The 25,857-nt window shown below is 43.3% G+C and overlaps 1 protein-coding gene across 3 annotated transcripts; it reads right to left on the reverse strand.

Annotated features, from left to right (window-relative positions):
- Positions 1–1,564: 1,564 nt before the first annotated feature.
- On the reverse strand, positions 1,565–25,806 carry LOC110536571. Of its 3 annotated transcripts, none has more exons than XM_021622334.2 (5): positions 24,840–25,806; positions 23,199–23,348; positions 17,288–17,419; positions 7,423–7,484; positions 1,565–1,749 (listed from the first exon to the last, which is right to left on the reverse strand). In XM_021622334.2, exons 1-5 carry the CDS (start codon positions 25,086–25,088, stop codon positions 1,584–1,586), a joined length of 759 nt encoding a protein of 252 aa, XP_021478009.2. In that variant the 5' UTR covers positions 25,089–25,806; the 3' UTR covers positions 1,565–1,583. The 3 variants fall into 3 exon arrangements, with proteins under 3 accessions (XP_021478009.2, XP_036791005.1, XP_036791004.1); XM_036935109.1 differs by lacking the exon at positions 1,565–1,749 and adding an exon at positions 6,549–7,259; XM_036935110.1 differs by lacking the exon at positions 7,423–7,484 and having other exon boundaries at positions 1,610–1,749.
- Positions 25,807–25,857: the final 51 nt, after the last annotated feature.

The raw sequence follows: 25,857 nt of genomic DNA on the forward strand, positions 1-25,857 counted from the left end.
AAGCAAGGAACGCAAGTCGATATCATGTGGAATGCGTGTGACCAGGAAATGGCTCTCTGCCAGTAAACTGACTCACTCAGCTCTTATTCAGTCCCATAACACAGCACAAGCCTCATTCAAGTTTCTAAAGACGGTTGACATCTAGTGGAAGCCCTAGGAAGTGCAACTTCATTCATATCCCAATGTGAATTCAATAGGGCCTGGGTTGAAAATATACCAACCTCAGATTTCTCACTTCCTGTTTGGATTTCTTCTCAGGTTTTTGCCTGCCATATGAGTTCTGTTATACTCACAGACATCATTCAAACAGTTTTAGAAACTTCAGAGTGTTTTCTATCCAATACTAATACTAATATGCATATATTAGCAACTGAGACTGAGGAGCAGGCCGTTTACTCTGGGCACCTATCATCCAAGCTACTCAATACTGCCCCTGCAGCCATAAGAAGTTAAGAACAAATTCAAATTTTTAATAACGGCCAAGGAACAGTGGGTTAACTACCTTGTTCAGGGGCAGAATGACAGCTTTTTATCTTGTCAGCTCGGGGATTCAGTCTTGCTACCTTTAGGTTACTAGTCCAACGCTCTAACCACTAAGCTACCTGCCGCCCCAACATTAAGAGTACCACTCTTCATATTTTCAACCTTAGTGGTGGCTGCATCATGTTACAGGTATGCTTGTAATCCTTAAGGACTGGGGAGTTTTGCAGGATAAAAAAATGTATGGATTGGAGTTTAGCACAGGCAAAATCCTAGAGGAGTAGTTCAGTTTGCTTTCCAACAGACACTGGGAGATTAATTCACATTTCAGCAGGACAATAACAGTTTTGACTTAACATTGGCTTGAAAATCTATGTCAAGACTTGAAAATGGCTGTCTAGCAATGATCAACAACCGTCTTGACAGAGCTTGTAGATTTTTTAAAAGAATAATGTCCAAATATTGTACAATCCAGGTGTGCAAAGCTCTTAGAGACTTACCCAGAAAGACTCAGAGCTGTAATCACTACCAAAGGTGATTCTAACATGTATTGACTCAGGGGTGTGAATACGTATGTAAATTAGATATTTCTGCATTTAATTTTCAATAAATTTGCAAAAAATGTTTAAAAACATGATTTCACTTTGTCATTATGGGGTATTGTGTGAAGATGGGTGAAAAAAAAATTAAGAGAGAGAGAGGGAGAGGGCGCGAGAGCGAGAAAAGTGTGCTAGCGCTAGCCCCATGCAGTTAAACAGCAGTGGGTGTAATTTCGTGACACTTCATAAGGAGGTGTGGGAAAGCTGTAAAACTCCCTGGTTTAATCTGGGCAGCCATTTTGTAACCTGGGGGCTGGACATGTAAGTCATTCATCACACGCTGAGCACACGCTTTAACACACAACACATGTAGCGCTGCTGGCTACACTGCCACAGCAATATCGTAAAAACTACCACATCCAAGAAAAAAAATACTACAACAACAACAAAACTGTTCCATCCACGGTATCAAGGAATAAGGAATTAAAAAGACCAGAACAAGCACGATGGTTGCAGTTCAGAATGTGCTTCCTCGCTTCTCTGTATCTCCTCCGTATCCCAGTCTCAGCGTGTGTGTGTGTGTGTGACTCTCCTCCATACCTCAGTTTTGTTGAGTGTGTTATTCTCCAGTTGGAAGGTCTTGATGTCTCTCTCCAGACAAAGGATGGTTCTGTCTCTAGTCCTCAGCTGGCTCCTCAGATCCTCTACCTCAAGGTTAGGACTCATAGGGCTGCAGCAGAGAGACAAAATAATTTCAAAGGCAATGCAGGTTCAGATATGGTTATCCTCAGACAGATCTGTCAGTTAACTACTATTTTTAGAACTTAAACCCAATGTTAAACACAGATACACACACAAACTCAGTTGGGAGATGCCTGTGAGCTCGACAGCTGTCAGAGGTAGGGAGAAGATCGACAGACGGATCTCACCACACACTCCCAAAGTCACCAAGCTCATATCAAATTTGGATGTTAAATATTTCTAAAGTTGTACGAGCAGAGACATATTGCAGGTGCACGCACACACACCCGCACACACAATCAAGAAGAAACAGAACAGAGTTGTGAATCCTGCTAAACTCATGAGGAATCACAGACATGCTGGTAAGAAAGAAATTGACTGATGCTGATTTCTGTTCTGATTTCACCAGGCAAAGTACATATATTAGGAGGCAATATACCAGTCAGACATTTATTATATCAAATATTCAGTGACAAGTTTTAGTCCTCAACTTCTCAAAAGAGCCAATTTATCTGTCTTTTAAAAAAGAAAACTATTTCTAGAGGTTTTTTATCCACCATTTCCCAAATAGCCAGAATTTCATCTCAATTATCTACAATTTCATTATCTTGTCTGACCTAGCTGCCGTTCTAGGGGTGGAAATCTCTGGAAATATAAAACCACCTGAAATGTGGAACAGGATACTTGAGAAAGGACATGTCTGAAATGAGAGAGTTGAATAGAGAAATGGGCTGGTGAATGGGAAGTAAGTGCAGCCAATTTTGGGTCTATTTTGTGAAACAGGGCAGTTTTTCTAAGGACTGTAGATTGTCCCAGGGCTGAAACACTCTCACATGCTGGGATAAGAGAGCCTGTTTATCTGGGCTCTGACACACGCATGCATATTCACACACACACACACACACACACACACACACACACACACACACGCCATCTCTGTCTCTTTGAGCATGCCAGTCTAGCTCAGACACAGGGACAGTGGTAGGTGGGTATCTTTGCACCAGACCAGGACTACAGAGCTTTACTGCACCTGTATCCTTATCATCTACATCTTATTAACCTGCATGATGTCATCACAGAACTGTTCAATACTACGGCTATATAGTCTATTGAAACAGGGATGAAAATAAACAATAGGCTATATCTTTTTTTCCCTTCTCGTATTTATTTTAATATAAAGCCTAATTCAAGAGAAAAGGCATTCCCTTGTTGACATGAAATGAAACCGTTTTTTTTTCCCTCTAACAAAATGTCCTGGCAATTTCATATTTTCAAACCATGAAAATTGCACCCTGCATTCTCGATAAATGCACAAGCAAGTTAGAGCAGAAAATGTATCCCGCTAAACTGTAGCATTCGTTAAAGGCTAATATGTTTTGCCGCTTTTGTGTGGGAATACAATTTGGCACACAGCTATTGGTCTGTTAGGAACGTCCCATTACTATTATATAAGAAATGTGGGCTGTACATTGAGAGAAAATGATAAGTGTTTAATAAATTACATTATGCCATGAGGAGAGATGAGGGAAGAAACTCCATTTAGAACCATGAGTGTTATAATGATTATTTACAGGGCTGAGAGACGGACAGGGAAAGAGGATATTGGTGTGTGTTGAAACAGCCTCTCGATTTTCTCAACCTGTCACTCAGAGTTATTAGCCAAGCCTAACACAATTAGCTATGAATATGCAATAATAACATGCAAATTGCCACCACCCCTCGGCGTGCACGCGCGCGCGCGTGTGTGTGCGCCTCCAGGGCAGTAATCTTTGGTTCTGTAAATCCATTTTTTTCCTACATCATTACAGCAGCAAGGCATAATTCATCAGAATAACACACACACGTAAGCACATGCACAAACAAAGACACACATGTGCCAGGGTTAATATACATCCTGGCAGGTTGTTATTAACCATGTGTGTGTCAGTGGTGACACACACACCACACTGAGCCCTCTCCTCCAGTGTGTCCCGAGGGTGATGTTAGACACTAGCGCTGAGCTGCCACTCCTATTAACCCCTGTGTTAATGAGAGCAGCCCTGCCAGGCAGACAGATGGCACAGCTGCCACCCTGCCACACACTCGTACACACACTTCCTCGTGTCTCCCTTCCATAAGCCAAATGCGTTCTCTCCTCGCCGTCTCCTCCTCTCTCTTCCCCTGTCTTTCCTCCTCCACCCCTCCCCCTCCCTCCCCCCTGCTGTCCCCCAGCTGGTGAGTTGTGACATCTGCTGGGCCGGGACACGACTGAGCATCTGGCAGCAACATGGAGAGGGAGGAGGGAGAGTGTAGCGCTACTGACAGCAGGGGAAGGAGGGATGGAGGGAGAGAGAGAGAAGGAGAGAGGGAGGAAAGCACTCTCGATCACAACAGAAGAGAGGGGATGTGAGAGAAAACAAGAAGAAAAGGAGAAAGAGGGATTTATGTTGACCATCTATGACAGAGAAAAAAGACTTAGCCTTCTGCAATGTTTAGCTATAACTATGTTCAACTACTCATTTGACAAACATCTAAAAGTATAGGCTTTTCATTTACAATGTAATATTTTTTTTCCTCAGACATTTTGTTCATGGCATAAAAATGTGTCTCTGCCGTACTTTTAAAAGATAAACTGTCGTAAATAAAAAGTTATTTTGTGGATCTGCATAGAGATGTGTGCATACATCTGTGTGTGTGTGTATGTATGTGTGTGTGTGTGTGTGTGTGTGTGTGGCAGATTACAATATAGAGTTGAACGTATCCACACTGACCCCCTGTACTGCTAGGTATTGATTTGTTAGCTTGGCCTAATAACAGCAGAACATACACACACAGCGAGGACCTAAGAATGTCAATACAGGAAGAACAAGTATCTATCTCTCTTGGATCCCTCAGGAGGAAAATAAATCTCTCTTTTACCAGTGACATACTGAGCCTGGGGAAACATATGGCTCATCACTGACTTACTGTACATTACCATTCATGTTACGTTTTCCTTCTTCCACTTTGATAAAAACATACCGTACATTCTTGTCCACTAAAGATTCATAGCTGTGTTTCTTCATTTAAATGGGATAGCACGGTTCCAAGAAAGGTTCAGATAAGACATGAATTGATGCAGGTAATTTTCCTTATTATTTCGGCACTTCAACAACAACAAAAACATTCCAGTTTACTTACAGTATTGAGCATATACAGTTGAAGTCAGAAGTTGGAGTCATTAAAACTTGTTTTTAAACCACTCCACAAATTTCTTGTTAATAAACTATAGTTTTGGCAAGTCGGTTAGGACATCTACATTGTGCATGACACAAGAAATTGTTCCAACAATTGTTAACAGACAGATTATTTCACGTTTAATTCACTGTATCACAATGCCAGTGAGTCAGAAGTTTACATACACTAAGTTGACTGTGCCTTTAAACAGCTTGGTAAATTCCAGAAAATGATGTCATGGCTTTAATCGCTTCTGATAGGCTAATTGACAATTGGAGGTGTACTTGTGGATGTATTTCAAGGTCTACCTTCAAACTCAGTGCCTCTTTGCTTGACATCATGGGAAAATCAAAAGAAATCAGCCCAAAAAATTGTAGACCTCCACAAGCCTGGTTCATCCTTGGGAGAAATTTCGACTGAAGGTACCACGTTCATCTGTACAAACAATAGTACGCAAGTATAAACACCATGGGACCACGCAGCCGTCATACCGCTCAGGAAGGAGACGCGTTCTGTCTCCTAGAGATTAACGTACTTTGGCCCGAAAAGTGCAAATCAATTCCAGAACAACAGCAAAGGACCTTGTGAAGATGCTGGAGGAAACAGGTACATAAGTATCTATATCCACAGTAAAACGAGTCCTATATCGACATAACCTGAAAGGCCGCTCAGCAAGGAAGAAACCACTGCTCCAAACCTGCCATAAAAAAGCCAGACTACAGTTTGCAACTGCACATGGGGACAAAGATCACACTTTTTGGAGAAATGTCCTCTGGTCTGATGACTGTTTGGCCATAATGACCATCGTTATGTTTGTAGGATAAAGGCCGAGGTTTGCAAGCCAAAGAACACCATCCCTACAGTGAAGCACGGGGGTGGCATCATCATATTGTGGGGGTGCTTTACTGCAGGAGGAACTGGTGGTGCACTTCACAAAATAGATGGCATAATGAGGTAGGAAAAATTATGTGGATATATTGAAGCAACATCTCAAGACATCAGTCAGGAAGTTAAAGCTTGGTTGCAAATGGGTCTTCCAAATGGACAATGACCCCAAGCATACTTCCAAAGTTCTGGCAAAATGGCTTAAGGAGAGGAAAGTCAAGGTATTGGAGTGGCTATCACAAAGCCCTGACCTCAATCCTGTAGAAAATGTGTGGGCAGAACTGAAAAAGCTTGTGCGAGCAAGGAGGCCTACAAACCTGACTCAGTTACACTAGCTCTGTCAGGAGGAATGGGCCAAAATTCACCCAACTTATTGTGGGAATCTTGTGGAAGGCTACCCGGAATGTTTGACCCAAGTTAAACAATTTAAAGGTAATGCTACCAAATACTAATTGAGTGTATGTAAACTTCTGACCCACTGGGAATGTGATGAAATAATTATTCTATTATTCTATTATTCTGATATTTCACATTCTTAAAATAAAGTGGTGATCCTAACAGACCTAATACAGGGAATTTTTACTCAAATTAAATGTCAGAAATTGTGAAAAACTGAGTTTAAATGTATTTGGCTAAGGTGTATGTAAATTTCCAACTTCAACTGTATAAATTATTAGCATGATATTATAAAGATACAAAAAAAAGTAATCTCCAGCCCACTCTGTTTTACCATACCTGAATGTTATTTTATCAAATAAATTATTAAATAACTGAAAATATAATGATATAAATAAAATCGAAACAAAGTCGATATAAATGGAACTAGATGTAAGGCGCACACACACGCACGCACGCACACGCGCACACACACACACACCTAGTGCTACCCCTGAGGGTAGTGGTGTGTGTTCCAGTGTGTTGTGTTTAATGTTGATGCTGGTGGCAGGTAACAACCCAGAGCTTCATATCCACCCACTGCTTTCACACACCGCTACTGTTATTGCATTTCATTTGATCAGATTTACCTCATTTATTTAATTATTTTCTTTATTTGTCACTTTTTTACACATATCCATCCCACTCTCTTCAGAAGAGAACAGTAAGTATTGTTTCATTTATTTAATTCTACATTATATTACCTACTTTTGTTGAAAATATAGTTTTTTTAGTTTTTTTATTCACAGATAGTTTTTATTATTGGATGAATTAATAACATGTTTAAACTAGATAGAGAGACATAAAGGGAGAGAGGGAATGCAGGAAATGGAGCCGCACTGCATTCTGAGTATAATGCAAATCGCTTTGCATATCGCCGTGGGGACAGCCTTGTTGCCGTGGCTCCCCTGGTGTTACAGAACCCCCTATGGACCGACCCCCTCACCAGGTACCAGCCTCATCCCTCAGGTGAAACACAGTCCACTGTGGAGAAGAAATCTAATTTTATTTTCTAAGAGCAATGATCACAGCAACCCAGGTGTAAAAAAAAAAGCAACTTCATGTGCTGTTATGTAGACATCTATAGGCACGATAATGCCTTGAGGTGAGTTACGTTGAGAAGGTAGTTTGAGGCTTCCTAACTTACGTATGAGTCGAGGTTTCAATCATCTTCTCCAACGAGCCTGTCCTTAGAGTGACCCCAGAAACCTGTCACATAACAGAGGGGAAAAAACCACCGGGGAAAGAAAGGAAGAAAATTAAGTCCTAGTTAAAGTCTAAAGCTATCCATCAGATTTATAACAGCTATAATGTAAGAGTTATTAATGGGGGCATGGATGGATCAGCAGACTCACATTAGCTCTCTAACGGTCCCACTCAGAAATAGCTAAACATGGACAAGATGAAAGCAGATACTTGATGAAATATGATTATGCTAATAACATTTAGTTATGCATCATTCTCTACGGGGATTAAATCAAAAACGTTGACGCAATCTCTGACATGGAGTAGTGTTGAACTGAAAGGAGTTTATTCAGACTAAAAAGGAGCACACACACAAACACTTCAATATCCGTACACACAGAAGTCTTTGATTTTTCCATACAGGGTTCATCCTCTGATCTACTTTGTCCACTACTGTACTGTATGTTCACAAGCCCTTAGAATCATCAGAACAGTGAAACACCCAAGAAGACATGACCAACATCCAACAGAAATAGAGAACACACCTTTGAGGCCTACTCAAAAAGCTGTATGGAAGAACGTGTGGACATTGGACCAATGTTGCCCAAACAAACAAACATAGAAAGCTCCATGGGAAAACACAGTACGTAGACAATATTCTGACTCTGGACTGAAAAGACTGATGTAATGTTCAGTACACCTTTCCTCAGTAGATAAAGACATGTTTGCACTTTGGTCACATGCTGTTTTGCAAATGGAATAGACAACAGGTGGAAATTATAGGCAATTAGCAAGACACCCCCAATAAAGGAGTGGTTCTGCAGGTGGTGACCACAGACCACTACTCAGTTCCTATGCTTACTGGCTGATGTTTTGGTCACTGTTGAATGCTGGCGGTGCTTTCAGTCTAGTGGTAGCATGAGACGGAGTCTACAACCCACACAAGTGGCTCAGGTAGTGCAGCTCATCCAGGATGGCACATCAATGCGAGCTGTGGCAAGAAGGTTTTCTGTGTCTGTCAGCGTAGTGTCCAGAGCATGGAGGCGCTACCAGGAGACAGGCCAGTACATCAGGAGACGTGGAGGAGGCCGTAGGAGGGCAACAACCTAGCAGCAGGACCGCTACCTCCGCCTTTGTGCAAGGAGGAGCAGGAGGAGCACTGCCAGAGCCCTGCAAAATGACCTCCAGCAGGCCACAAATGTGCATGTGTCTGCTCAAATGGTCAGAAACAGACTCCATGAGGGTGGTATGAGGGCCTGACATACACAGGTGGGGGTTGTGCTTACAGCCCAACACCGTGCAGGACGTTTGGCATTTTCCAGAGAACACCAAGATTGGCAAATTCGCCACTGGTGCCCTGTGCTCTTCACAGATGAAAGCAGGTTCACACTGAGCACATGTGACAGACGTGACAGAGTCTGGAGACGTGGTGGAGAACGTTCTGCTGCCTGCAACATCCTCCAGCATGACCGGTTTGGCGGTGGGTCAGTCATGGTGTGGGGTGGCATTTCTTTGGGGGGCCGCACAGCCCTACATGTGCTCGCCAGAGGTAGCCTGACTGCCTTTAGGTACCGAGATGAGATCCTCAGACCCCTTGTGAGACCATATGCTGGTGCAGTTGGCCCTGGGTTCCTCCTAATGCAAGACAATGCTAGACCTCATGTGGCTGGAGTGTGTCAGCAGTTCCTACAAGAGGAAGGCATTGATGCTATGTTCCCCAGACCTATGTTCCCCAGACCTGAATCCAATTGAGCACATCTGGGACATCATGTCTCGCTCCATCCACCAATGCCACGTTGCACCACAGACTGTCCAGGAGTCCGCCACCTCATCAGGAGCATGCCCAGGCATTGTAGGGAGGTCATACAGGCACGTGGAGGCCACACACACTACTGAGCCTCATTTTGACTTGTTTTAAGGACATTACATCAAAGTTGGATCAGCCTGTAGTGTGGTTTTCCACTTTAATTTTGAGTGTGACTCCAAATCCAGACCTCCATGGGTTGATACATTTGATTTCCATTGATCATTTTTGTGTGATTTTGTTGTCAGCACATTCAACTATGTAAAGAAAAAAGTCTTGAATAAGAATATTTCATTCATTCAGATCTAGGATGTGTTATTTTAGTGTTCCCTTTATTTTTTTGAGCAGTGTGTGTGTGTTTGTGTGTGTTTGTGTATATATGCGTGATAGAGGGAGACACTCTCAGCGCTGTCTGGGGGTGGAAGCTGTCGTTGTCGTGCCGACGGTAGAGCTGGTGAAATACGACCCAGCATGCACTCTATCGCCGCGGTGACAGGGGTCGCTCTGGGAAACGGAAATCAATGCTGACGGAAACGACTCACAGGTCAGCAGGGTGTGGGTGTGTGCGTGAGCAAGAAAGGGAGAATTGCCTAAGTAAGGCTGTGCATATGCCCCCGCAAAGACACACACACCAACTTGAGCATTAGTGAATTGGTGATCCACACTGAGGGAGTGGATCATATTGGGAAAGGAAAATCAAATCAAATGTAATTTGTCACATGCGCCGAATACAACAGGTGTAGACTGTACCCTGAAATGCTTACTTTACAAGCCCTTAAGCAACAATGCAGTTAAGAAAATGAGAGTTAATAAAATATTTATTAAATAAACTATATTTAAAAAAAGTAAAAAAATAAAATAACGAGGCTATATACAGAGGGTAATGGTACCGAGTCAATGTGTGGGGGTACAGGTTAGTCAAGGTAATATGTACATGTAGGTAGGGGTAAAGTGACTATGCATAGATAATAAACAGCCAGTATTTAAAATATATATATAACCTTTATTTCACTAGGCAAATGAGTTAAGAACAAATTGTTATTTTACAATGATGACGACCTACCCCGGCCAAACCCTCCCTAAACCGGACGACGCTGGGTCAATTGTGCGCCGCCCTATGGGACTCCCGATCACGGCCAGATGTGATACAGCCTGGGATGGAACGAGGGTCTGTAGTGATGCCTCTAGCACTAAGACACAGTGCCTTAGACCGCTGAGCCACTCGGGAGGAGCAGCAGTGTAGTGGGGGGAAGGGTCAATGCAAATAGTCCGGGTGGTCATTTGATTAATTGTTCAGCAGTCTTATGGCTTGGGGATAGAAGCTGTTAACAAGCCTTTTGGACCTAGACTTGTCGCTCTGGTACCGCTTGCCGTGTGGTAGCAGAGAAAACAATCTATTACTTGGGTGGCTGGAGTCTTTGACAATTTTTTGTGCCTTCCTCTGACACCGCCTTGTATATAGGTCCTGGATTGCAGGAAGCTTGGCCCCGGTGATGTACTGGGCCGTAGGCACTACCCTCTGTTGCACCTTACGGTCGGATGCAGAGCAGTTGCCATACCAGGCTGTGATGCAATCGGTATGGATTCTCTCGATGGTGCAGCTGTAGAACTTTTAGGGTCTGGGGACACATGCCAAATCTTTTCCTGAGGGTGCCCTCTTCACGACTGTCTTGGTGTGTTTGAACCTTGGCGATGTGGACACCAAGGAACTTGAAGCTCCCGACCCACTCCACAACAGCCCCTTCGATGTGAATGGGGGAGTGTTTGTCAACTCCTTTGTCTTGCTCACGTTGAGGGAGAGGTTGTTGTCCTGGCACCACTCTGCCAGGTCTCTGTCCTCCTTCATATAGTCTATAGTCTCATCACTGTTGGTGATCAGGCCTACCACCGTTGTGTCGCAAACTTAATGATGGTGTTGGAGTCATGCTTGGCCACACAGTCATGAGTGAACAGGGCGTACAGAAGGGGACTAAGCACGCACCCCTGAGGGGCTCCTGTGTTGAGGATCAGCGTGGCACCGTTGCCTACTCGGCAGCCCGTCAGGAAGTCCAGGATCCAATTGCAGAGGGAGGTGTTTAGTCCCAGGGTCCTTAGCTTACTGATGAACTTTGTCGGGCTTTATGTGTTGAATGTAAAATGACCAGATAGAGTCCAGTCCATGTCCATTAGCAGTAGGTTAATATTTCATGTATGCTGCATTCAATCGTGGCTTTAAAAAAATACATATTTAAGTGACATTAGCTTCCCTGACCAAACCAAATCATAAACACATTCTAGTTCACTGCCATTCTAAGGTCTAAAGTGTTTTGTGTGAATGTGTAGGTGTGTGTGTGTGTGTGTGTGTGTGTGTGTGTGTGTGTGTGTGTGTGTGTGTGTGTGTGTGTGTGTGTGTGTGTGTGTGGGTGTGTGTGTGTGTGTGTGTATGTGTGTGTGTGTGCGTGCGTGTGTGACGTCACCAGTTTTCCAACAGAACAAAACATTCACACATTCCCCTTATAATTAAATCCAGTCTCCGACAACGAGATGACCCTACAGACACAGAGGTCAGGGTGTGTGTTTGTGTGTGCACGCGTGTCTTAGCGCGTGTGTGTTTGCAGGGGGTGTGTGCACCTTCTTGTACATGTGTGAGCCTTCAGAGGTCAGTGGATTACAGAGCCTACTGTGTGTATATGCCTGCCCTGCTCAATAGTAGAAGCTTTGACCCTGTTCCATTATTAAGGTGAGTAGTACACTATGCCAGTGGTTCCCAAACTTTTCACAGTATGGTCAGATGACATGAAAATAGAGTGGTGGTTTTGGCTTTGAAAAACAGAAGCATATGCAGAAAATGTACCTCATACCTACTATAAAATACAGTGGTGGATCCTTGATGTTATGGGGCTATTTTTGCCAAAAACCTGATCGCCTCTGCCAGATTGCCTCTGCCAGATCACCTCTGCCAGATCGCTGACACTTGGCCACGAGTGGATCTTCCAGCAAGACAATGACCCCGAGCCCTAATCAAAATCCCAAAAGAAAATGTTTAATTGACCACAAAATCAACATTTTACAATCTCAGTCTCCGGACTTGAACCCCATTGAAAACCTGTGGTTTAAATTGAAGAGGGCAGTCCTTAAGAGAAGATGAAGGATAGCAATGATCTGGAAAGGTTCTGTATGTAGGAATGGTCTAAGATCCCACCCAATGTGTTCTCCAATCTCATAAAACATTATTTGGTAGTATTTGGTTTTGACCCCCCCACATGGTCTGAACCGAATACTAAAGTAGCCATGTAAACAGAGGCAGACTACAAATGTGTTCATGAATGAGAGCACCAGTCATTTAGATAAATCAGACAGCAATGTAAATTAATAATAAGAAATAAAACAACATTAGCTGATTAACTATGTATGTATGAGAGAGTGGAGGAGTAATTTACGGGCAGTGGGGCCTCGGTGTCCGGAACAGGTCCCCCGTTTGTGTGTGTGATCCTTCACAGCAGGTCTACGGCTTTATGAAAAGGTATGCAATCTCTGGTAATGAGATGTGTGAAGGTTATGACCAGGGTAAACTCATTTGTTAGAGGGACGGACTGCACAGGGTGTGTGCGTGTGTGTGTAAAGCGAACACCACTCCATCATGGGAAAAAGGGCTATGAGATGAAATACTATTAAAGTAATGGTCAGCAGCGCGCGCGCGCACACACACACACAAACATACGCTCGTACAAACGCGCAACATTGACGTCACATCACACAGATTACTTTCCATGATCAGTTTGAACACAAATATACCCCGAGGAGACATGGACCCACCCTTCCTTCCCTAATCCACTACTGATAGGACACTGGGCTAGATGTGTTTCCTTTCAGAGTCGTGATCATAAATGATAGGACACTGGGCTAGATGTGTTTCCTTTCAGAGTCGTGATCATAAATGATAGGACACTGGGCTAGATGTGTTTCCTTTCAGAGTCGTGATCATAAATGATAGGACACTGGGCTAGATGTGTTTCCTTTCAGAGTCGTGATCATAAATGATAGGACACTGGGCTAGATGTGTTTCCTTTCAGAGTCGTGATCATAAATGATAGGACACTGGGCTAGATGTGTTTCCTTTCAGAGTCGTGATCATATATGATAGGACACTGGGCTAGATGTGTTTCCTTTCAGAGTCGTGATCATAAATGATAGGACACTGGGATAGATGTGCTTCCTTTCAGAGTCGTGATCATAAATGGAAAGAATGAAGGGAAGTAAGAAACTATTCAATATTGTGGAGAAGGGGGGGAAAGGATATCTACAGTTCCAAGAGAGGAAAAAAGAAACCATGGAGGAAAAGAACGAGGGGGGGAAAGGAGTTTGAGGCTGAAAGTGGCCAGTCAAGGTCAGAGAAGCAATTAAGTCCCAAATCAGGTCAGACTTTTCCAGACCTTTGTCCTCTAATGCTGCTCCTTCCATCCTCCTATCTCTGTGTTCCCTCCTTCCTCCACTCTGTCCTCCTCCTTCTCTCCTCTCTGTGGTCCCTCCTTTGTACACTCTGTCCTCCTCCTTCTCTCCTCTCTGTGTTCCCTCCTTCCCCTAGTCTGTCCTCCACCTCTCTTCCCTCTATCCACCCTCTCCTTCTCCCCACTGTCCTCCTTCATACCTTCTCCTCTCCTCCCTCTCCCTACCCTCTCCTTCTCCACACTGTCCTCCTTCATACCCCCTCCTCTCCTCCCCTCTCTTCACCCTCTCCTTCTCCCCCTGTCCTCCTGCAAACCTCCTTCTCTACACCCACTCTGTCCTCCTCCTCTCTTTCCCCCTCTGTCCTCCTTCATACCTCCTCCTCTCCTCCCCTCTCTCCACCCTCTCCTTCCCCCTCTGTCCTCCTTCATACCTCCTCCTCTCCTCCCCTCTCTCCACCCTCTCCTTCCCCCTCTGTCCTCCTTCATACCTCCTCCTCTCCTCCCCACCCTCTCCTTCTCCCCCCTGTCCTCCTTCATACCTCCTTCTCTACACCCACTCTGTCCACCTCCTCTCCTTCCCCCTCTCCTCCTTCATACATCCTCCTCTCCTCCCACTCTGTCCTCCTTCATACCTCCTCTTCTCATCTCCTCCCTCTCCCTACCCTCTCCTTCCCCCACTCTGTCCTCCTTCATACCTCCTCCTCTCATCTCCTCCCTCTCCCTACCCTCTCCTTCCCCCACTCTGTCCTCCTTCATACCGCCTCCTTTCCTCCCCTCTCTCCACCCTCTCCTTTTCCCCACTGTCCTCCTTCATACCTCCTCCTTTCCTCCCCTCTCTCCACCCTCTCCTTCCCCCACTCTGTCCTCCTTCATACCTCCCCTCTATCCACCCTCTCCTTCCCCCACTGTCCTCCTCCATACCTCCTCCTCTCCTCCCTCTCCCTACCCTCTCCTTCCCCCACTCTGTCCTCCTTCATACCTCCTCCTCTCCTCCCCTCTCTCCACCCTCTCCTTCCCCCACTCTGTCCTCCTTCATACCTCCTCCTCTCCTCCCCTCTCTCAACCCTCTCCTTCTCCCCACTGTCCTCCTTCATACCTCCTCCTCTCCTCCCCTCTCTCCACCCTCTCCTTCTCCCCACTGTCCTTCATACCTCCTATCCTCCCCTCTCTCCACCCTCTCCTTCTCCCCACTGTCCTCCTTCATACCTCCTCCTCTCCTCCCCTCTCTCCACCCTCTCCTTCTCCCCACTGTCCTCCTTCATACCTCCTCCTCTCCTCCCCTCTCTCCACCCTCTCCTTCTCCCCACTGTCCTCCTTCATACCTCCTCCTATCCTCCCCTCTCTCCACCCTCTCCTTCCCCCACTCTGTCCTCCTTCTCTCCTCCCCTCTCTCCACCCTCTCCTTCTCCCCCTGTCCTCCTTCATACCTCCTCCTCTCCTCCCCTCTCTCCACCCTCTCCTTCTCCCCACTGTCCTCCTTCATACCTCCTTCTCTCCTCCCCTCTCTCCACCCTCTCCTTCTCCCCACTGTCCTCCTTCATACCTCCTTCTCTCCTCCCCTCTCTCCACCCTCTCCTTCTCCCCCTGTCCTCCTTCATACCTCCTCCTCTCCACCCTCTCCTTCTCCCCACTGTCCTCCTTCATACCTCCTTCTCTCCTCCCCTCTCTCCACCCTCTCCTTCTCCGCACTGTCCTCCTTCATACCTCCTCCTCTCCTCCCTCTCCTTCCCGCACTCTGTCCTCCTTCATACCTCCTCTTTCTCCCCTTCCTCCTTCCTGTAAGAAAATAGCCCTCTCTTTACACACTCATCCCATCTTTGGCTTTGTTTTAAGATGGAGAGGTGGAATCAATGCGGCATGGAAGAAAACAAAGGAGAGACCAACATGAATCATCAAATGATGTAAATGGGATTGAAAAATAAAACATGATGATTGCAGGAAGTAGACAGTCTTATTTACACAACCTGGATGTATTTGTCCTGTAAGAAAAAAGTAGACAAAAACCCAATACATGGCTCTATTTGTAGTTTGGTAAAGTCATTTTCATCAGTCATTTAAATAGGTTGTTACATGTTCATAACCATTTCCAAAATACACTCAACTAAATGTAGCCTCATCACTGAAACAAACCAAATCTTTCCCATTGAGAAGTACAGCCCAACGCAGGGCTAGCGTTTTCCCTTCTACTCTGTGAGAAGGGAACCCTCTCTGTGTCCATCCCATCCTGATATATGAACAGAGGTTTATAAGGGCAGGCCAGTACATATGTAAGTTGGGCCTCATGGTTGACCTTACAAAGCACTTAGTCCCCCCCAACCCTTGCCAGAGTAATGCTGCCTGGCCTGCTACAAGCCATTTATTCACCTAACCACCGTCAAGACCACATCAATCAGCATTAGAAACCCTCTCTGTCTTTCTCGCTATCGCTCATTAGTTCATTCTGTCTCTCGCTCTCTCTGCGTAGCTCTCGTTCATTTGTTCATTCTCTCTCTGGCTGCAGTGTCCATTTCACCCCCTCTCTCTCTTTCTTTGTCAGCAAATCTCTCTCTCTCTTTCTTTGTTAATTGTCTATCCCCATCTCTCCCTTTTTTCCTCCTTACAGATATAGAGTGGTCCCTGAGCCCTAACCTTTTATTGGCACCTCTATTGATTTTAATTAGTCTAATTAGTTCATTATTGCAGGGTTCAGGGAGGCCATCCATTACAGACCATCCCAGAGTTAATATGCTAATGATCCCGATCAATTATCACTCAAAGCTAAAGTCATTAACAACCGTATTAGCATAATCAACGATCGCAACCCCATGACCCCTTTTGTTCTCTCCCTCCCTCCCTCCCTCCCTCCCTCCCTCCCTCCCTCCCTCCCTCCCTCCCTCCCTCCCTTCCTTCTTTCCTTCCTTCCTTCCTTCCTTCCTTCCTTCCTTCCTTCCTTCCCTCTCTCCCTCTCCTTCCCTCTCCTCTCTCTCTCTCCCTCCCTCCACCTATGGAATCTACAGAGGTTAGTCATTTCTATGGCTGATGTCTACAAGCCATATGGCTGTCACAGGATTTGACAGATGCAGAAGAGACAGAAAACCTCTAGGATAGGGTGTCCTCTCTCCAGTCATCCAAGGACCCAAACAGGAGAAATGCTTTTACTCAGAAAGAGGGGATGGGAAATGAATAGGTTAAGAATGGTGGAGAAGAGCAGTACAAACTTTCATCTAAGGTCAGTTGAGTATTTTCCTCCCTAATTGTTGAAGTTAGGATTAGGGGTGATTCTAGTTTTAGGCCTAAGGGCAACTGCTACCCTAAGGGCATGGGATGGGATAGGACTAGGATGGTCATTCTGGGGTGGGAAAGTGGGAGTGGTCAGTGGACAGGATCAACGGATCAAAGAGGGATCAAGTGATCCCTAATGTGTTCCAATCTCTACTGATCTCCCCTGATCCCTCAGTGATCTGAACTGTCCTTTACTGCCCCCAGGGCCAGAGCCAAGCAGAGGGAATTAACATTCACACACGATGCTTAGGGAGAAGAAGACAGCTAGGAGAGAGAGAGAGAGAGAGAGAGAGAGAGAGAGAGAGAAAGAGAGAGAGAGAAATATTATGACTTACGACCAAGGTGTGTTGGTGTGTGGCTTGTTGGATGAAGTTTGTGAGGGAGTCCATGTCAGTCTTCAGGTCCCGGTTCTCAGAGCGCAGACTACACACACTCTCCTCCAGAACCCTCCTCTGCTGCTCCAGATCCTGACAAAACCACATAAAGAAGTACACTTCATCCACTGGATCCTATAATAATGATATGCTAATGCTTTCTTCTACAAATAGGCAATACAAACTCGAGCACAGAAAATACACTGCTTCAGTAATTCACTGAAGTATGGAGAGAGTGGATTGATGTGTAGCAGCTCATTTAAAAAACACCACAGGACAGAAAACTCTGTTAAAACCATTAGAACACAACATTACTGCTACTTAAATTAGAAAATATATTACAACCATTCAATCAGGCATTTGCCTCTCATATTACACTGCTCATTGCATAGTTTACATTGTAGAATAGCACATAAGTAGCTCTAAATGCTCAGCAATCGGTTTAATTTCCAATTATGAACATTAGTAGAGGGATGCCTACCCAACAGTCAGGGGACAAGTGTGTAATATACTGTTTGGCACAGTTCATTCCTTACTGACAATCTAATTGACCACCGGATCCACTCTACAGAGACTAGAGAACATCAACAGAACTTTATACCTCGCCGAATGACTGGAAATCTAGTTACCTGACTAATAAAGCAGAATAAATGTGAATAATGCTGTATTATTTGCTGCAGTGTATTTGTTAGGTTACTACACATGCTGTTGTAAGTTGTAGAACTATACACTGTTAAGTAAGGACTGGTATCGTTCCTGGAATATAAGCACAATGTTAGTATACAGGGATGACAGAACAAATGGACCTGAAACAAAGAACAGAGGCCTGTACTACTCCATAGCCAGACAAAGGCAAGGGGATAGAAGATGGACTTCTTATTGGATGGACACTAGTCTGGGATCATTCTAAAACATGCATTTTGGGGTGAGAATTCAGCCAATTACATTTTGCTTTGCTGTACAAGTGCCCTTAAGACAGGTGTATATTAATCCATATTGTTTCTGTATTTAGTAGACAATCAGTGAAGGGAAAGATGTCTTCACAACTCAACAACAAAAACAACAGGCCTATGGAAGCGCAGTCGGTCATTGTCAATGGAGTTAGTTTACCCCTCAAGAAACAGCACCAACACAAATACACAGAAGTGAACCATTCAATATATGGCTATTCATTAATAACTAAAACATATAGATCAGCTATGTGCATGCTAACCAGAGGTCACTAGCAACATAATGAGAGAGATAGTATTCATATTTAATGGATGAAGGATTTAGGCCCACAAACATGATCAGGGGTTATGAAGGTTACGATCTCTGTCTTACAACACACTGCTAGCCCTACTGCTGTCTGAACAGATCATTCAATCATTCCTGAGAAGGAACCACATATCTTTGATTCATTTTCTACAAGGGAAAATCACATTTCCACGAATAAGAGATAAAAGGACAAAGGAAAGAAATGCATACATTTGAAAAGGAAAACGGATACAAAGAATTACATCTCTCTGACCTCAGTCCTATAAAGACGGCGCCGTCTGACCACTTGACCTTTCCTGTAATACTTGGTAAGTGATGTGTGTGTGATAGAATAACATAACGTGATTAGTGTTGTGTATGTAAAACTCTCTCAGGAGACCAGAACGACAATGTATGTTATTCTAGAACACCCCAATATACACAATACCATAAGGTCACTATGGTGACCATCTTGTTTATACAATCTGTTCTAAAAAAGCCTTGAAAAGAAATCCCATATGTACTCAGCTTTTTACACCTGACAGCTAGAGCATATTATATAACCTATTAAATCACAGAGGATAATGCTCTATTGGAGTCTTAAGGAAATGGATTAACCAGGAGAAAGGCAAGCATGTTGAACTTCTCAACCTGTGAGTAAAAATTAGCATACAATTGCTTATTATGAATGGTATTGTGAAGCGTTTTACCTGAAGGTTCCAAAGTTTGGTATTATTCTCTGCCTGTCTGGGGAACTAAGCTTCTATGGTCACAAAGACATGTATCTCAGCCTCATACTCTCATAATTATATTGTTACATTTCTCTATTGGGCTGTTTTTTCGTCTGAATTCCCCAAAAATACAGATTCCAATTTTGGCACACTAAACCATCCACACCAAGTCCGATGCACATACATTTGCATAACGTCACCAACGCTGCTGCGGTCATTCTCAGTGGCAATATGTTGTTGAAAGTGACCCAGAGAGGACGCAGTAAAGAGAGAAAGATCCTATAGCCTACTACTGAAAATATTAGGATAGGCTGTTCATCCTATAGGATGAGTCATGAAAGGAGCTTGGTTACGTTTTATTTAGTTGCACCCCATTTAATGAGAGGAAACGGAAAACTGGCACGTAGTCATTGCTCGCACATACAGTATGCTGCTGACCAGCATGATGCTTGCTACCTACAGTTATCTTGCTATCTGATTAAAGAGATTAAGTCCAGACAGGTTGGGCTTATTTTAGGCAACTTTCAGAATGGACATAGAGAATTAGCAAACTCGTACACGCGCAACCACCCACCTAAAGGACCCATTATTAATTAAAGACGCATGCGGCGTATCTCACTCAGACACATAATCACATTTCTCCTTTCCCAAAAACGTATTAAAAACCTTGCCTTAGCTTCAAATCCTTTCTGTAGGATATCAAAAATGAGTCTACATTATAGGACAATGCTAAATTAATAGCCTACTGTATCATATAAATTGACAAGTAAAGTTTCAAGGGGGAGATATAGAGAGAGCTGTGATATAGGCTATATGAATCTAAAATTGACAACCATTAGAAAATATAAAAACATGCACACAACCTGTCCATAGCCTAATGATCAGCCATTGACCAATTTTAGGAAAGCAATTGGTGGTTATGTTGACACTACATTTGAATTTGAGTGCTTTATCTAAATCTGTGCAACCACTTACTGATAAGGGTCAACTCCGATGGAATGTTTCATGGTTGTTTACAGCACAAGTGGTCGCTTAGATTCACTTTAGCAGTCCTATAATACACAGCCTAATAGAGGGGTCTACAACCTTTTCTAGGATTAGAGTTACTTAAAAAAAACTAATAAAATGTTGTGATATACAGTTGAAGTCGGAAGTTTACATACCCCTTAGTCAAGTACATTTAAACTCAGTTTTTCACAATTCCTGACATTTAATCCTAGTAAAAATTCCCTGTCTTAGGTCAGTTAGGATCACCACTTTATTTTAAGAATGTGAAATCCCAGAATAATAGTAGAGAGAATGATTTATTTCAGCTTTTATTTCTTTCATCACATTCCCAGTGGGTCAAAAGTTTACATACACTCAATTAGTATTTGGTAGCATTGCCTTTAAATTGTTTAACTTGAGTCAAATGTTTCAGGTACCCTTCCACGAGCTTCCCACAATAAGTTGGGTGAATTTGGCCCATTCCTCGTGACAGAGCTGGTGTAACTGAGTCAGGTTTGTAGGCCTACTTGCTCGCACCCGCTTTTTCAGTTCTGCCCACAAATGTTCTATAGGATTGAGGTCAGGGCGTTGTGATGGCCACTCCAATACCTTGACTTTGTTGTCCTTAAGCCATTTTGACACAACTTCAGAAGTATGCTTGGTGTCATTGTCCATTTGGAAAACCCATTTGCGACCAACCTTTAACTTCCTGAACGATGTCTTGAGATGTTGCTTCAATATATCCACATAATTTTCCTGCCTCATGATGTCATCTATTTTGTGAAATGCACCAGTCTCTACTGCAGCAAAGTACACCCACAACATGATGCTGCCACCTCCATGGTTCACGGTTGGGATGGTGTTATTCGGCTTGCAAGCATCCCCCTTTATCCCCCAAACATAACGATGGTCATTATGGCCAAACAGTTCTATTTTTGTTTCATCAGACCAGACGACATTTCTCCAAAAAGTATGATATTTGTCCCCATGTGCAGTTGCAAACCGTAGTCTGGCTTTTTTTATGGCGGGTTTGGAGCAGTGGCTTCTTCCTTGCTGAGCGGCCGTTCAGGTTATATCAATATTGGATATATATTGGATATAGATACTTTGTACCTGTTTCCTCCAGCATCTTCACAAGGTCCTTTGCTGTTGTTCTGGGATTGATTTGCACTTTTCACACCAAAGTCCGTTCATCTCTAGGAGACAGAGCGCATCTCCTTCCTGAGTAATATGACGGCTGCGTGGTCCCTTGATGTTTATACTTGGGTACTATTGTTTGTACAGATGAACGTGGTACATTCAGGCATTTGGAAATTGCTCCCAAGGATGAACCAGACTTGTGGAGGTCTACAATTTTTTTTCTGAGGTCTTAGCTGATTTCTTTTGATTTTCCCATAATGTCAAGCAAAGAGGCACTGAGTTTGAAGGTAGGCCTTGAAATACATCCACAACCTCCAATTGGCTGAAATTATGTCAATTAGCCTATCAGAAGCTTCTAAAGCCATTAGATTATTTTCTGGAATTTTCCAAGCTCTTTAAAGGCACAGTCAACTTAGTGTATGTAAACTTCTGACCCACTGGAATTGTGATACAGTGAATTATACGTGAAATAATCTGTCTGTAAACAATTGTTGGAACAATTACTTGTGTCATGCACAAAGTAGATATTCCAACTTTCAAATTGGCATATTCTTCTCTTCTGTGGGTCCTTAGTGTAGAAGAGATAGTAGCGCACTGTTTTCTGTAAATATACAGTACCAGTCAAAAGTTTGGACACACCTACTTATTCAAGGGTTTTCTTTATTTTTACACTTTTCTACATTGTAGAATAATAGTGAAGAAACTATGAAATAACACATATGGAATCATGTAGTAACCCCCCAAAAAGTGTTAAACAAATCAAAATATATTATGTAGCTCAAAATTACAACTGTTCATAGAAACAACAAAATTGGATGTTCTGAGTCCATGCCAATGCTTAAATCACAACAGAATATATTTTTTGTAGGTCTGGAAGAAAACTAATACATTTAGATTTGAGTGTAATTCCCCTTTAATTGTGCATCTGGCCCTTTAATTGCACATCTAGCGAGTGAGGAATGTGCCGTCTAATGTGCTGGTCTAGTGATGGTTCTGTACTGCTGCAGCTCATTTCATGGCAAATAGCCCGACACTCTTAACCGCTAGGCTACCTGCAGCCCTAATGAACAGCAATGTAGTTTGAAACGTATTTCGAGCAATTTTTACAAACTAATAGGCCTAGGTCTATTCGAGGAGAGAAGCATCAATCCATCCTCTTGCTTGCTGAATGGCTATAAAAAAGGCTAGTGTTGGCAATGAACTAGTGAGGAAGTTTGAATGGCGAGAGTGACGTGTAGCTCTGGTGTGAGCACATTGGCTAAATTGATACATTGCTGCACTGATACATTGATACATTGCTGCACGTAAAAAAAACAGGCGGAGAGAAATGTATTCATTAATTCGCACAACAAACCCACAGGCCTGTCAGTGGCAGTGTGTGGCCTGCCACTGGCAATGTCCCATATAACAACTTCTATTGGTCAACAGCTTATTTTCGCATGCAAAAATATGCAAAAATCAAACCTGTTCCGAATAAATAACTGACGGATTGCGGCAGGACAATATTTGGTTTAAACGGCGTCATAAACAAGACATGCTCATACTTATTTTTTTCTTCCAAATTATTTGGATGAAAATAACAGACTTTGAATGTCTATAGCATTCTGCCATGATTAGATTCCAACAATGGAGCTGTGTAAAACTACATTCACATATCAAATCTATAGGGGGGCAAGCCCACGGACACTCACAAGCCAGCTGAAGGCAAAAGCAAAGCAGGGAGGGAGGCAGGGTAACGTAAGCCTAACACAAAGGAAGAAAATAGACATGAGGCTTACATGAATGACTTGATCAGAGGTGCGTAGCTTGGCCTCTATGGTGCAGACTCTGTTGTTGGCCTCTGTTTCCAGGTCCTCCACTGTCTGGACCAGCACTTGGTTCTGGTCACCCAAGTCGTTCACATAGGACTGGAGGATACGGACCTTCATCTACAAAACACAACAACAGAATAACAGATGTGACAACTACATGTGATGTTGTGTGTCTCTGTGAACAACAGATATGTAGCCTAGACGCAATGTTGTGTGTCTTTGTACAGCACAGATAAGTAGCAGACATGTTGCATTGCGTGTGTTTGTGAATGGTTTTAAATTGCACTCCCAATATAGCAACATACTGTTCATACATGAATGATGTTTTCATCATAAAAGGCATTTTCAACAATAGAACATAGACAAAGGTTTAAGACAAGAAGACCTTTTGACGTCAACAACTGCTTTTGTTTGTTATGTTGGTAGTAATGTACTAACATGTTATTTTCTAAAGGTGCACAGTAGCCCTTGTATTGACAGACAATCTAGACTCTAGAGAGATGCTGGTGTACTTACTACTGTTTATATGTAGGCCAGGCCTGGGTCTAGGACTCTAGGTCTCAACCTCACGTCATTCTCTCAATCTAATTCTTCTCAAATATCTTACAATGTTGTTATAAATAGACTACGTTATAAATATGTTATGCCTGTGTAGCGGACGTGAGACAGCCTCATGGTTTTGTGATGAGGTTTCCCTGCCTGCAACATCAAAATCAGCGTCACCACGCTCACATGATGCATAGGCTTTAGCTCAGCAGCTAACACAGTCTTGCAGCACATAGACGACCCAGGTTGAAACCTAGTCAGTCACATATACGGCCTAGGCTTACATTTGGAGAGCAGGAGGTTGAAGAGTGACTGTCCACGTCATCCTTGGGTTATGGCTAACCTTGTTAGATATCTCCAGTACTGGACCAATTGACCAAAGTCCATCTTCGAAACCTTGTTACATTTCCTTTGATGTACAGCCCCCTGACTTACAGGCTGTGTCTAAATGATCTCACATGACAAGCCCTGACGATTAGAATGCTTTTAAACAAGGCTGCCAGTCCACGTCTCTGTTTCAGCTGCTCAGATGGACGACTAATGTAATTTACCACCTGTTACAAGTGCTGTGGCTTCATAAAACCAGCTCTGTGCTTCCCTCTGTTATTTGTCTAGCAATAATCATCATGATTGTGCTCACTGACTGTAGATACTGTTTTGTTATTTTTTATTTGTCAGAATTGGTTACAGAGAAAGAGTAGGTATATGCAGAGGACAGAGAGCTAAACTTAATGCAGTAACTTGAGTGGCCTTGTCCAAGTGGCTACCTGGCTATGTTGCCAGCTTGCTCTAATGTTATGTGAATTGACATAACGCCATATATTGTAGCAGTTGAGAGTGGGTCACACGGTCTTAAACTGGCAGCAACCATGCCAAGGGTGGGGTTACGGTTGAGGTTATTTATGGAATTAGGTTAAGGTGAGAAAACGGTTAGGGTTAGCTAAAATGCGAGAAAACAATTGTTTACGTCAATTTGACATAAATATAATAATAGCTATGACCATAATGAAGACATGATGATAGAAAATGACCTGCTGTGGAATTAAGTGACACTTCACCTACCTGTAAAATGTCCTCATTTGTGCCCCCTCTTGTGTCAAACTCTAGGCGTCTCAACCTCTCCTCATACAGCCCCTTGAACTCATCCAGGAGGTGTTTCATGTTCTTGGTAACAGGACAGAGAATGATCCCACCACCATGATCAGCATCAACTCTTGACGTCGAGTTGCTCTGCTGTGGCTTGTCACTTTTGTGACCAGACCCCTGTGATTTTTCCCCAGACAGAGTGGACTTTTTGCTCTTATAATCCATTTTGCTAGTTCGTCTCACTGAAAACTGAACTGTCTTTTCGGTTAACTTGCTAAAACATTACTCAAATGACCTCACAGGTATTCATTATCTAACGTTAGCTTGCTAGCTATCATGCTTTGTTTATCATCACTCAGAGTTGCTCTCTTCTTGTTTCGGTCTGTTGTCTCGATAACTATGCTGTATAATGACAAACAAAACTCTACTGTCAACATTGGCTTATAAACATGGTTTTTCAAAAAATAGTATACTTTCCATGTGTATCGTTAAAAAGTAAAAGTGATTGGAGAAAAGTTGGTTGTTAGGTCGGTAACTACAACCATCAGTTTCCAGTTTTGACGTGTGCGAGAAGCTAGTAGCCCGCCCTTTGAAGGGATACGATTGGCTCAAGCAGCTTTCCGTCTGCAAATATGCAGTATTGATTGATCGAGATACTCTAACGTCATCGTCGACTGAGCTCATTTGAGGTATCTTCCCTCATGCACTTTATGCTTCCCGCCGTGATTTTAATATTTACCTCGCTGTTGCGTTACACGTGTGTTCAATTTCAATTAAAGTGGCTTTATTGGCTAGTGAAACATATCAAATGTCATAGTGTGTCTATATACAGTTTTGTAATGATGCGCAAATAGTTTAAGTACGAAGGGGAAAATATAAACATAAATATCGGTTGTATTTACATTGGTATTTGTTCTTCACAGTTGCCCTTTCCTTGTGGCAACAGGACACACAAACCTTGCTGCAGTGACGGCACACTGGTATTTCACCCAAT

Source organism: Oncorhynchus mykiss, chromosome 11 (genome assembly GCF_013265735.2).
Source record: "Oncorhynchus mykiss isolate Arlee chromosome 11, USDA_OmykA_1.1, whole genome shotgun sequence".
NCBI classification, from domain to species: Eukaryota; Metazoa; Chordata; class Actinopteri; order Salmoniformes; family Salmonidae; genus Oncorhynchus; species Oncorhynchus mykiss.

Bases quoted from the DNA above. Each gene is read 5' to 3' on its own strand.
- LOC110536571 (XM_021622334.2), bottom strand. From the start codon at position 25,088: ATGGATTATAAGAGCAAAAAGTCCACTCTGTCTGGGGAAAAATCACAG. The intron at 7,485-17,287 runs GTAAGTCATAAT...GTTATGTGACAG, and splicing joins CACACCAACACACCTTGGTC to GTTTCTGGGGTCACTCTAAG. The intron at 1,750-7,422 runs GTAAGTTAGGAA...TCTCTGCTGCAG, and splicing joins ATTGAAACCTCGACTCATAC to CCCTATGAGTCCTAACCTTG.